This window comes from Cricetulus griseus, chromosome 2, assembly GCF_003668045.3.
Source record: "Cricetulus griseus strain 17A/GY chromosome 2, alternate assembly CriGri-PICRH-1.0, whole genome shotgun sequence".
Classification (NCBI taxonomy): Eukaryota; Metazoa; Chordata; class Mammalia; order Rodentia; family Cricetidae; genus Cricetulus; species Cricetulus griseus.
Window position 1 is genome coordinate 6,737,149 of NC_048595.1, and position 13,879 is coordinate 6,751,027.

Genomic DNA, 13,879 nt, shown 5'->3' on the forward strand with positions numbered 1-13,879 from the left:
CCCGGGAGGTCTGGCCAGGAGTGGTGCTGGAGCAGACATAAGTAAACATTCAGCTCCTGGACCACTAGCCTCTTCTCTCCAAACAGACAAAACAGGAGGGCCCGTACCAGAGTCCAGAGTGTGGCATATGAAAACATGTGTGTCTGACAGAGAACAGCGGACATTAAGAGGGAGGGTGGCTAAGGTTCTCACCCAGATGACCCCACAGCAGGCTGGGCGCTCACCAGCCACAGTCTACAGCTGCAGGTCAGGGCCCACAATCTGAAGCCCTGCTGGTGGGCACACACACCCATGGCTGCGTGCAGACCCACCCACCGCATGGTGGAGGAAATGCCGCCCCTGGCAACCTGCCACTCCAGTCTGCTGGGGTATCTCCGGTGCCACAAGTGTGGAGTGTGTCTTGGGGTGAAGCCATTTTGCACCTCCACACCCACCCACTATGACCTCTCCAGAATATAGTGAGAGCTGATACTGCTGCCCACAGAGACACAGCTGCTGCCCACGCCCCTCCCAACTGTGAGTTAGCAGGGAGAGGGCTTCCATGTGCACTGAAAGGCAAAGAGCCCCTTCCTCCGTGTGAACTGAATCTTACACAACTTGTGTTGAGAGAGTAGGTTCAGTGGTTAAGAGCACTGGCTGTTCTCCCAGGGGTCAATTCCCAGTACCCTGTGGTGGCTCACGACCATCATGACACTGATTCCAGGCCATCAGACCTCTTCTGGCTTCCATGGGCACAGGCATGTACCTGGTGCACAAACAGGCCAAAACATTCATGCACATAAAATGTTAACAATCGGGAAAAAACAAGAAGGAATTTGGGTTGGTTTGGTGTGGAAATTGCTGTCGGGCTGGAAGAGCTGAGACAGCTGAGGTCAAAAGAGAGAAAAGATGAAAAACCATTTGCTATTTGATGGCAGTGATTCTGAGACCAGAGAAAGCAGGACTGTGCAGGGTGGCCTACTTAACCAAAACAACGAAACTGCCAGGTGCCTCGAAACCCAGTCTTTGGCTTCACATCCCATTTTCTCACAGGCAGTTGTGCAAACCAACAGTAACCCTGGGGACCTGCTAAAGAGGGTCACCTCAGTGAGCTAGCTTATTCCTTTGTACCTGAAGGAATTTAGAAACTATGAAATTCAAATTCTCCTAAAATAAACGAGTCTATCTTGGGAATTAGACTCACTTATACTTTTCTAACTGAAGTCAAGGTACTGTCTTCTCATGGGGAGAAAAATGTATATAAAGTCTGGTCATCTAGCACACAGTGATGATGCCATGTCTTGAAATAATACTGTGGGGTCCAAGGGTCAAAGGAGGGGACATGACCCTCGAGGCAGACTGAACTTGGACAAGAACGGTTAATGTTTATTTCCACTAACTTATTTCCTTTGGCTATAACTATAAGCTCTAAACCACACCACAGTGGGCGGTAACTGTGACCCTGCCAGCAGAATCATGGTGTTTTTTCATTACTGCACAGCAAAGTAGAGACCCTCGTACTGTCCCAAAGCCTTTCACCACTTTTGTTTTGTTTTGTTTGTTTTTTGAGACAGGGTTTCTCTGTGGCTTTGGAGGCTGTCCTGGAACTAGCTCTTGTAGACCAGGCTGTTCTCTAACTCAGAGATCCGCCTGTCTCTGCCTCCCAACTGCTGGGATTAAAGGCGTGTGCCACCAACGCCTGGCTTCTTCACCATTTTCAAATTACAGTCTTTTCTAGCCCTGACCTTAAAGCTGTGTCTTACCCATTAACGAGGCATTGTGGGTATCAATGCACAAGTTCACAGGGCCAACCCTTCAGTACACTAGCCACTATTCACTAATTCAATTTAACTGGCTACCTAAGGTCCCACAGATAACTAATATATTGTTTAAGGCAGTGGTTTTTCAGCCTGGTCTCTCCAAATGTCCCTCACTCACCAGGTTCCTGCCAAGCTGTCAAGGTCTGAGTACTGTGGAAGCGGCCAGACACTTCTGTGTCCTTTAAGTTTCCGTATCTTGGTTCACTCTCGCCTCTGGCTTTACAGACATTAATAATGAATAAACCGATGATTTATATGCTAGTTTCCTAATCATATTTTCCCTCAGTGTGTCACTATTCTCATGTTCAGGAAAGTTGATGGTGGGCTGTTGTCCATAACAACCATTGATGGCATCGACCGTGTCCTCTAAAAGGCTACACACAGAACAGGGACACGTGGGAAAGAAGAGCGCTACTGAGGGTCTGATTCCCAACACAGCAACAATACAGCAAGGAGGTGTGTGCTAGTTCCCGAGGCCAGGGGACGGGAGACCAGCGACTGTTACCTTGCCAGCAAGCTCCGACCACAAGCTGAGTCTCTATCCCAGTCGGATGAAGAGGGTAGTCCTCTGTCACAGAGAATGGCTCATGGGAAACGCCATCCACATAGAGTGTCACACTTGGGAATTCCACATTCAGGACGAAGTGGTGCCAGTCCTCATCGCAGACCTAGCCAAGGCAAAGGAAGCGTGACACGTCACCCAGCTGCTCAGTCAAAGGCACAACCCTGAGCAGCACTGGGACATGGGAAGTAAGCCATGCATAAAGAATGACTTCCTAAAAAGAAAAGGATTTTTGAACATCTAACAAGAAAGTATTTTGCAAACACGTCCGACCAGAAAGGGGTAGGTCAATTTCATCATCGATAGGACACCTCAAACCAGCACCATCACCACAGGCCAGGGACTGAGAACAAAGGGCTGCACAATTCTCCACCATTGGCAAGGCATCCGCAAGTCTCTAGTAGCAGGCTGGCCAGACATCTCCTAAAAACTGGGTTAGGCTGTCAGCTCGCTATTCCCCCCAACCCCCCCCCACACACACACACACGCGCCCTTTTCTGAGGCAGGGTTTCACTATGTAGCCCTGACTGTCCTGGAACTACACTGGGACTCAGTGACACCTGCCTCTGCTCCCAAGTACCAGTCATTCATTTCTGAAATAATCATTACTGTCAGTCTCGGGAAAGGCATTTGACAGTGAATGTCCTGTCCTCTGTCAAGTGCTCATCCAAACAGGAACATGCAGGCTGGGGGAGTGGCCCTGGGAGCAATCCCCAGAACCACAAAGAACCACACAGTGGCCCTGCTCAAAGCCCACTGGGGAGGAAAAGCAGGAAAATCAGGAGTTCAAGATCACCCTTGGCTTCACAGTGAGATGGAAGCCAACCTGGACTTCATGCGTCCCGGGGGATGGAGGAGGAGGAGAAGGTGGGCTGTTGTTCACCTTTAAGCAAAAGGAGGGATCTCTGAATTGGGGCTAGACTGGTCTACATAGCAAGTTCAGATAGGACTATACAGCCAGGGCTACAGAGACCCTGGCTCAAGAATTGTTATCCTGTAACCCACAGATGCACAAACCATGATGTCCACAGGTTGTCACATGCTGGGAAATGACACCTGGTAAGGCTTCTATTTACTTGCCTGGTTCAACTTCCAGTGGAACTCTGCCGGTCTGTATTTCTTCTCCTCGGACGGGTCCTGGCGGAGGAGGAAGACGAGTCTGCACCCATGGACATAGAGTGAATAATGGTGCCGGTTCATTTCTGAAAAGACAGCGTCTATGGTAAATTGCCAGCCTCAGACCCCAGAGGAAGTAAGGACTGTTTCCTTAATGGATTTAAAGACATAATTATATCTGCATAAATGAACCTTCTAGTTGTGCCAAGACAAGGTTTAGGAACAAAACCCAGAAGTTTTACTGAGAACTCTCGATAACTCAACGGAGGAAAACTAATAAATCCCCCAGGCTGGAGCTGTCTCTCTGAGGACAAAGTGTCCCCAGCAAAAAAATAGGAAGCGATATCTGTGGAGGGACTAGTCCCTGTGAGGGGACACTGAGGAACACCAGCTGGTCCAGGGACACAACCAACCTGTTTTGTCTGAACTGCAGAGAATCGTCTCCTTCTTGCGGCCAAAAGGCCCATGCCGCATCCACACAGAAATTGTAAAGGGCTCTTTGGGGTCAAGGGACACAACACCGTCTGGGATCCTCACGGCCTGAGTGCCATTGAACTCAAAGACCTGGTCGCTGTCATGACCGTTGTCAGTGGGGAGTCCAACAGTCCAGTTTAAGGAACCACTTGGGGAAGGCAGCAGCTCTGAGGTGCCGGCAGCAGCCCCTGAAACCACAGGGACATGAGGTGACTTCAGGGAGAAAGAACAGCAAACTTGGGAGTGGTTCAGGGCCACGCTAAAGGGTGGCTCTCAACTTAGGGTTAGAATGTTCAATGGTTTGATTTTGTTTTCCTTGAAAAAATAATAGATTTTTTTTTCTTAACAAAAATGCAATACACACATTGGTAATCCCAGCACTTGGGAAGTCGAGGCAGGAGGATTGCCAAATTCAAAGCCCGCCTGGGTTATAAGTAGGTTTTTGGCTACAGAATAAGACAAAAACAATAACAATGACATACATACACACAAACACAAACTGTGGGTTTTTGTTATAAGGAGAAGGGAGGAAGAAGATAAAATCCCAGCCCTCACAGAGTCAGAGGCGGATCTCTGTGAGTTCCAAGTCAGCCTGTTCTACATAGTGAGTTCCAGGCTATCCAGAGCTATGTAGTGAGACCCTGTCTCAAAAGAAACAAGCAACAACAACAAAGTAACTTTTTATACTCCCATCCAAATATACGCCATTTTTATATACAAGCATTTCTGCTTCTTTTTTAATGAAAAAGGTTTTTTCTTCATTTTCATGTTAGTGGTATGTGCATATGTGTTCATACAATGTGTGCATGTGTCTGGGCAAACGTGTGTATTGGTGCACACCCATGTGGAGGAATCATCCTCAATTACCTCTACCTTATGCAATGAGGCAGGGTCTCTCCATCAAACCCAGAACTACCAATATGACTAGTCTCAGTGATCACCTGTCTCCTACTAAGCCAGAATTGCAGGTGGGCCACTACACCCATTTGGCATTTAGTGGGTTCTGGGGGTTTGAACCCTGGTCCTCACACTTGCACATCAAGTGTTTTACCCACTGAGCCGTCTGTTTGCATGCCTGTCTGTGCGCTACCTGCATGCTTTAGGCCAAGGAGGTCAGAAGAAGCATCAAACCTCCTGGAACTGGCATTACAAACACTTATGCGCTGCCGTGTGGGTGCTGGGAACTGAATCTGGGACAGCCAGTGCTCTTAACCACAGCGTTAAATACTTAACCACAAAGTATTTAATTAACTAGAGCCCTACTGTGTCTGCAGTGTGTATATATACATAGTCTCCTTCCTTCAGTAGGTAACTTAGAGTGGCTGTATTGCATTCCACGGCACAGATACAATGTAACTGCCTCAATCCTTCCTCTGGTGGGCAGGGTCCCAAATTCCTCCCAGTTACACCCTCCCCTTCAGGAGCAGCTACCTGTGCAACCACTCTGATCTTAGGACAAACATCTACAATCGGGATCACTGAGTCAAAGAGCAGGGAGAGGGAGGCAGAGAGATGGCTCAGCATTGGGGAAGGCACCTGACGCCAAACCTGAGTTCGAGCCCCATAACCTGTACATGGGAAGGAGAAAAGTGAAGACCACATCGCCTACCTCTGACTTCCACAGAGCCCTGTGGCACACATGCACCCACACATATAAATAGATAAATAAAAAAATAAGTACAATTTAAGATTTTACAGCTGCCTGGATTTTTTTGTTTGTTTGTTTGTTTTTTTGTTCTTTCTTCCTGGTGCTGGGGATTGAACTCAGCGCCTCATGCATTAGGAAAAGCATGTGTGCCTTTGAGACAGTATGCCCTGTGTTGCCCAGGCTAGACCAGAACTCCGGGGTTTAAATGATCCCCTGCCTCAACTTTCTGAGTAGCCCGGCTCCTGTCTCTTACATCATCTGTACTTAGATGGCTCTTCACATTGTGGGCTCTTCAGGGCACGCACATACAGCCCTGTGAGGAGATGCTGCAGGTTTGTGTACTCCTTGGTGTCCATCCTGAATGAAAAGCACCCAGCAAGGCAGCAAAGGCCACCCCAGAACGTCGCATCTGTTCTGCTTATCCTTTTACAGAGCAAGACACAGGGTCTTACAGGCTCCTGACTTCCCTGAAGACTAAGGGATCCAGACACCAGACCTCCTTACCACAGAGCCGGTGAAGGGACTTCTCAGAGTAGGTGTCTCGGTCGCAGCCTTTCCCGATGTGGCTGGTCTCCAGCTCCACTGTGGCCTGCACTGAGGTGACAGGCTCGTCACAGGTCTCCAAATGGATGCTTGGGAAGACAGCCAAAGCACCCGTGCCGGGTTCATATTCAATCCTGTTGCTCCAGCCTGTGTTGGCCCATGGATGGGTATGGGATTAAAAAAAAAGAAAGCTCACACTTAGGTTTTTACGGCACATGCATTTGCGTTTTCAGAATGGCCGTAGGAGGAGAGAGGCTGCAGCTCACCTTGCCACCCAGGGCTGCAAGCTGGCTTAATGCTGATCTTCACCAGGGCATCTTCCGTGGCTCTCTTCTTCCCACAGTCATAGGCCGTGACCGTGAGTTTGTATTGATGCTCTTTGTCATAGTTCAGCTTCTCTGTGTTTTTAATATAACCTGGCAGAGCGGCAAAACCACAAGGAGAACCAGGTTACTTGTGCTGTGCGAGATTGCCACAACCTGAAATAAACTCAGTCCTGAGATCACAATGCTCCTCTGTCCTCTAACCGGAGAACTCACCATGCTCCACACAGCCAGTCCTCCACTTATTCCTGTAATTTCTACACTGGTCTTAAAAACACTTTTTAAACATTAAACGTTTCTTTTCTTTTCTTTTCTTTTTTGAGACATTGGCTGTCCTGGAACTCACACATAGGCCAGGCTGGCCTGGAACTCACAGAGCTCTATCTACCTCAGCCTTCCCAGTGCTGGGATTAAGGGTGTTCGCCACCATACCCAGCTTTTTAAAAACTTTTTTACTCGGGTGTGTGTGAGTACACAGGTCAAAGGAGATCTTTCAGAAGTTAGTTCTCTCTTGCACCATGGTTTTGGGACTGAAGTCGGGTCATCGGGTTTATGTGGCAAATGCTTTTTACCCAAGCCACCTCGCCTGTTCTGATTTTCTAGTAACATTTACTAATTTGCATGTAATAATAAAAAAAGACAAATAGTTTAAATACTTTAAATACTAACAATGAGACCAAGCTTCATTAAATACTTCTGCTGGAAGATTAATTTTGTTAAAGAAGAAAAAGTTGAGGGCTGGGGATACAAATCCCAGGGCAGAATGAAAGGATTGGTTTTGACCCCAGCACTCTGTACACCAAGAGTGGTGCACACATCTGTCATCCCAACCCTTGGGAGGTAGAGGCAGGAAGATTAAAAGTTCTGGGTCATCCTGGCCTAAATGCCAAGTTCAAAGCTAGCAGGGCTGCAAGAAATTCTATCTTCCCTCCAACAAACAACTAAGGTTAGGCTGGGTAAAAGGTTCAAATCAAATGGAGAACAAAAAAATAAGTCTAACAAAAGGGACAGCACACTCCCCTGCACATGGATGAAAATGAGACGGTTCCTGTCAATGAGGCCTTTGCTTGACATGGGAAGAAAGGAGAAAGAGAGCCCCAAAGAGCACAGGCTTCCAGAGACGTTGTCAGAGCAGGGAGTTAAGTCAAATACGACTCACAGGCGCTAGGCAGGGCTCCAGGCAGCCTGCGGTTCACCGATGCTCTTCAAGCACTGGGAAGCCCAGGTGACCAGCTGATCTCATCAGAAGGACCAGGCCTCAAAGGCCACCCACCCTCACTGAGGCCCAGGCGCCTCCGTTCTTACCGTCTTTGTCCACAGTGAATGGCACATCCGGGGTGAGAATCTCATAGCTGCAGATCTGGCTGAACTGCGGGGAGCAGTCTGCGTCCACGGCCTCCACCCTAAGGATGCTGCCATGTTGCTTCCCTTCCACCACGGCCGCCTTGTAGGACTTCTCCTTGAACACAGGCGCGTACTCATTCACGTCATTGACCTGGATGTGAACGGTTGCTCTAGACGAGAAGATGAAAGCTATTGTGGGGGTTTGTTCTTTCTTTTACCCAGAAACAACCGTTCTGCTGATTCTAAGTTTCCTTTTCTTGATACTGTTTCAGAGCTTTCTACAATGAAGCCAAAATATAAATCAACTGCATTCCTTTTAGTTTGGCACAGAGTCACGGGAAGTTAAAACCAGGACTTGGGCTGATTTCTCTGGGCCTTAAAATTAAGGCAACAGACTTAGAAACTCAGTGACGTAACCAAAGAGGCTGTATTTTCCTTCAAAGTGGGGGCAGGAGATGAAGGGAACAAACTTACTCTCAGTTCATAAAGTCAAGGGTTAGAAATAGAGGAAAGGTCACATTATATAAATTAAAACAAATTCTCAGTGGATGGAGCACTTGCTGCACAGGTCTGAGGGTGGAGGTCTGAGCCCCAGCACCCACAGGAAGGTGAGGCCGGATGGTGGCTCATCTGTAATCTCAGAGCTCAGAGGCTGAAACAGGACCTCAGGGCAAGCTGGCTAGCCAGACTCACTGAACTGGTGAGGTTCAGGTGCAGGGAGAGACCTGCCTCTGTACATGAAGTGGAAAGCAATTGAGGAACACAACCCAGTACATCTGCACATATGCAGACATGTGTTCCCATATGTGTGAACACACACACACACACACACACACACACACACACACACACACACACAAATTCTGCCCTACTCTTATGGAGCAGGGGAGAGATCACTACAAGGACACCATCCAGTCCTGGTTCCACAAATGAAGGTGCTTAGGAAAGACATCCCTGGCTGCCAATGTACAAGTCTGTAACTGGGTACCACTGATCCAGCCTCCAAATAATGACTTCAGGGGCTACCTACTGATCAGGTTTTTTGTCAAAACACAAACTTTTGGTATTCTAGGCCTGCAGCAAAGTATTTGTCTAACATGCACAGGCCCAGACTTCATCCGTAGTGCACTGCAGACACAGTCTCTTCAAATGAATAAAGCTGTGCCACACTGTGTGAAAAATGAGAAGCTGTTCACTAGCCCATCACACCCTGCTCTTCGCAGAGCGTCCCGATCCAGGCTCATGCGTGTGGTGTCCTTACCATGTCCTCAGCACTGTACTGAGGGACTGAGGCTGAGCAACATCAAATCTGCCTGGTGTAGAAGAGCTAACGAGAAAAGTCGAGAGTTCTAAGTCTCTATCTTCCAGCACCCTGTTAGAGTAAAACTCTCAGCTGGCAGAAGGCATGCGGACTCAGTACAGGGTCATGGAGGCTTGTCAGCTTCTTCTACACGTTGCCTAGCTTATATTAGAGTTTACAGGAAAAGCTAGGAATAACAAAACCAGCTGGGCAGTAGTGGTGCACCCCTGTAATCCTAGCATGCAGGGCGATCACTGTGAGTTCGAGGCCAGCCTGGTCTACAGAGTGAGTTCCAGGAAAGCCAGAGCTACACAGTGAAACCCTGTCTCAAAATAAACAAACAAAAATAAGAAAATCATTTTCCTCAGGAAAAAGTTCAATATAAGGCTGTGTGTGTGTGTGTGTGTGTGTGTGTGTGTGTGTGTGTGTGTGTGTCTGTCTGTCTGTCTGTCTGTCTGTCTGTCTGTCTGTCTGTCTGTCTGTCTGTGTCCCTGCCCTAACCCCCTCCTCCAGAGACAGGGTCTTGCTATGTTACCCAGGCTGTCCTTGACTTTGTGTTCTTCCCACCGCAGCCTTCAAAGGGCCTCAGTAACCAGCATGGGCCACTGTTCCAGTGGGCTTTACTTTACCAAGAATACTCGGTGGGATAAAACCGTTCCTTCCTTTCTGAAAACCTGTTACCCATCAGACCCTTCCTAGAAACTAGACACAAAAGAGGATACTCAGGCTGGAGTCCCACCCTCAAAGACCCTCACAACCCAGCTGTGACCCTGCAGAATGCTTCTGCCTCCACTTGGAAACACGGAGCACCTGGGGACCTGAGTGTCACTTCCCATGTACGCTCACCTCCTGGGCGGTTCTCTGCTCTCTTCCAGTCCACTTACTTGTGAGATTTCTTCACCCCAGTGCCATCTGGTCCCTTCCCGCAGTCATAGGCCTGGATGGTGAACGTGTAGTCTTTCTGCAGCTCACAGTCCAGCTTCTCTTTTGAGCGGATTATTCCCTCCCCCGTGGACTTATCCACCACCACAGCATCAAAGGGGACATTCTGCCCGTGAATCTTAAAGCCACAAATCTCACCTGGGGAGGAAAGCAGAACAGGTTAGTGTGTCTGCCGCCTGAACCTTCTGCACGTTGCCCTCCCCCCCAAAGAAAATAAGACAACAATTTAGCAGCCAGAGGGGGTGGAGGGTCCGTGGACAAAGCGGGGGCATTGTGCTTTAACACGGTGAGTTCTGGGGCTTTAGTAGAAGCGGATTCTGGCTTTCCAAGCAACTGGTTTACTTTGCATCCATTCATGCAGGGATACGAGAGAACAGACAGGCATTCCACAGGAGCACTTGGATGGCTCGAGGGTAAAGGAATCTCATAAGCAACAGCCACAGCCTGAGCACGCCAGGCTCCCAGGCCACCCGAGCGCTCGGCAGCTCTTTGGGTTTGGACCAGAGAGAGGATAAAATGCACAGTTAAGCGTTGAGAGAAGAAGTGTGACATGTGAGAGCAGCATCTTAATTACAGAAATTCTGTCAAGGAAAAAAAAAATCAAGTCTTCCTGTGCAATGAGCCTGGCTAAAATTAGGGAATCAAACAAACTGCTAAAGAAGAGTGGTAGAAATACCAAGTTTTCAGGCATCCATTTCAACAGCTGACATCCACTGTCTGCTACCAGGAGGGGTTTGCCAGGGTTCCTGAGTTCCAGGCTGCACCAAACTAGGAGGGATACCTACCAGCCAGGAACTTCAGCTATAGCTAAAATGTCCTAATGAGAAAGATCCATGGTTCCATGCTTGCCCGTGGGAGAACAAGTTTAATGTTTTGATGAACATATGAAGCTACAAATTTTTTACACATAAAAATAAGACTGCACACTTCCACAAGTCCAATGAATAGAAAAATGGTACCACACAAGCTGGTCAACAAAAACAGGTGATCCTGTCAGTGTAGTTCAAATGGATGTCTGAGTTCTAGATATTTCTAACCAAGGGTCTGATTACATACAATTTCCATAAATACACTTAAAAAATAAAACAAAACTAGGGGAATAAATGGAAGGGGAAACGGCATGGCAGTTGCTTCTGTTTAATGGCTGATTCCCAATTTTATAAACAAGTTAGTGGGTTAATATTCATGAGAGGGAGACAAAGAACCCTTCATCACCTTCTTTGGTGACTGTCACCTCAAAACTCTCTAAAGGGAGAAAAGATAAACCCATGTCAGTAATTCAGGAAAAGACTGAAGACGGAACAAGGAAATCGTCAAAGCTGCAACACATTACTCAGAAAAGCTCAACACATCACTAGCACACACTCAGGAGATTGCTGCCAAACTGTCACCGAGGGGAAACCCATCCTTACACCCATAGCCTCTGTGAACCCTACTTACCAGAAGGTATTACATAACTGCACTTGAACTCACTCGGGTGAAATATTGGCGGAACTCGGTCAAGGTTTCCCAATACCCCAGGTGTCAATAGGACTTTTCCTTTGATGACAGTAAGTATATCTGAGTGTTCTCATTTGTCTCTCTCTGTAGCCCAAGCTGGCCTGGACTCACAGAGATCCACCTGCCTCTGCCTCCTGAGTACCAGGATTAAAGGTGTTCGACACCATGTCTGACCTGTATTCTTATTTTTAAACCAAGTTCTCCAAATAAGATTCTAGAGACATTCAACTCATCATCAGATTTACTGAAAACAAAAATCTGGAGCTAAAGGGTTTAAAGCTTTGCTCCCCCTGGTAAACCGTGTCTAAAGTACGCAACCAGAGCACCAGACAGAAGTGCCTCTGAAGGGAACAGATGCTGGGTCACAACCATGCAGTGATGACCGCTATGCTGACCAGATGTCACCCAGTCAGCACCAAACCAGCTGGCCACCCCGTGCCCACCACAGAGAAGATGGGACTTCTGGGACTGCAGCATTCCAGAAATTCCCCTTCTTTTGAGTGGTTTTACCATATATTTCCCCTGGGGAAAAAATACTACTTGTCTTTAAGGTTTGAAACATAGCGTTAACATGGAATGCAGTTTTTGTGCCTTGGATTTCACACAACCTCGTGACCTAAAAGCTCAGATGTCCCCACTGATGTATAAGACTGTGGGTTATCCGCTTTTTTCTGACTGACAGTAAGAATCTAGTGAGCTGAAACGTGTAAGCGCTTAAAACCTTACTTGGCCTAAGCCTTGCTTACCCAGCCAACTTGGCGGTTACTAAAGCCACTCTCCACCCCACACACTCCGCACACAGCATAGTCTCAGGCCTTTTGCTGCCTGTGAACCTGAGGCAGGAAGCATTTCTGCCCATGTGTCTTGCAGCACAATACTTCCATGATGAGTGCTGCCCAACATGGTAGATGCTGGCCACGGGGATGTTCAAATTTAAACTAAAATGAAGTAACATTAAACCTTCAGTTTCTCAGTCACATGGGCCACCCAAGGCTGACTACATGGAGAATGCAGTCCAGAACACCACCATAGCCCGCTCTCCTACATGGCTACTGAGGGGCCAGGGTTCCATGGGGCGGGCATACTGTGAGGCTGGGGTGCTACTGAGGGATCAGGCTCTGTAGGCCAGATTCAGGCTGCCCCTCTTTTTGAAAGGCCTGTGTACTAAAAGAATGGCTTTTCCTTTTTGAAATTACTTCATCAAGCAGAGACAGGATTTCACTATGAGCCCAGGCTAGCCTTGAACTTACTCTGCAGCCCAGGCCAGCCCATGATCCTCCTGGTTTGGCCACTGGGTGCCTGGCTCACAGCAGCATCCCACCCGCCACACCTAGACGAGTCTTACCATTTCACAGCATGAGAAAATTATGCTAAAATTCAAACATCTGTCTTCATAAATGATGTTTGTCTGGACCACATTCTCGTTTACGTAGGTCTCAGGCCATTTTCTCATTGTGATGGCTAAGTTCACTGTCAGTTTACACCATTGCAAGAGACCCTACGGACTGCAGAACCTAAACATTCCCTGTTGAGGTCTTCAAGGAAAAGTTTATTGATTCCTACAGTAGAGATACAGCCCTGTTACAACTGCTAAATGGCATGTGACGCCAAATAGCATCCTGGGATGTGCTAATAAACTGTATTATGAATATAATTTGATTATTAGCATTATTTTTATAAGGACTTTCTTTCATTACTTTTACTTAAGTGTATATGCATATGAGTAATGGTGCATTGGAAAGCAGAGTTACAAGTCATGAGTCACCCAACATAGGTTCTGGGAATCGTGTGCGCTCTTAACCAATGAGCCATCTCTCCGGCCCCTCGGGGGTGTTTTAGATGAGATCAGGCATGTTCAAGGTGCTCCTTGACCTGAAGCCTCAGCAGCTGGCTGGCTAGTACAGCAGGGAAGGGATTTACCCTTGCACAGCCTGGGTTTCCAGGGGCCTTCAGCAGAGGCAGCCAGCAAATGACCTCACGTGTTATCTGATCATCTAGTCCACAGCTGTGACCTTAATGAGACAGCTGGATCCCTCTGGTGGCCTCGAGGTGGGACAAGTGGACAGTAAGAGCCACTGCAGCCCTGGAGGTGGGAGGTGAGAAGGTCTAATGCAGGCAGTGTCGGCAGGAGGTATGGAGGGACATTCAGGGAAGATCAACGGGGAGAATGGGAGTTAAGTCTGGGGTGAGGAGCTTGGCTTTAGCTAATGGGGCTTTCTATGAACTGTGCCCTCTGTGTGTGTGTGTGTGTGTGTGTGTGTGTGTGTGTGTGTGTGTGTGTGTGTGTGGTGTCTCTGTCTCTCTTTGTTCTGTATATGTGTGTGTATG

General features: G+C 47.9%; 1 protein-coding gene across 4 annotated transcripts in view; it reads right to left on the reverse strand.

The window, feature by feature from the left end:
- Positions 1-13,879, reverse strand: part of Clstn1 (calsyntenin 1) — a 61,425-nt gene that overhangs the window by 7,145 nt on the left and 40,401 nt on the right. For 2 of the 4 annotated variants that reach the window (XM_027398278.2, XM_027398276.2), the window contains exons 3-10: positions 11,267-11,296; positions 9,994-10,189; positions 7,771-7,979; positions 6,409-6,558; positions 6,104-6,289; positions 3,891-4,139; positions 3,442-3,563; positions 2,305-2,467 (exon numbers count right to left, since the gene is read on the reverse strand). In XM_027398278.2, coding sequence (XP_027254079.1) covers positions 2,305-2,467; positions 3,442-3,563; positions 3,891-4,139; positions 6,104-6,289; positions 6,409-6,558; positions 7,771-7,979; positions 9,994-10,189; positions 11,267-11,296 — 1,305 coding nt within the window. The remainder of the gene's footprint in view (positions 1-2,304; positions 2,468-3,441; positions 3,564-3,890; positions 4,140-6,103; positions 6,290-6,408; positions 6,559-7,770; positions 7,980-9,993; positions 10,190-11,266; positions 11,297-13,879) is intronic. The other 2 variants (XM_027398279.2, XM_027398277.2) reach the window with 1 other exon arrangement.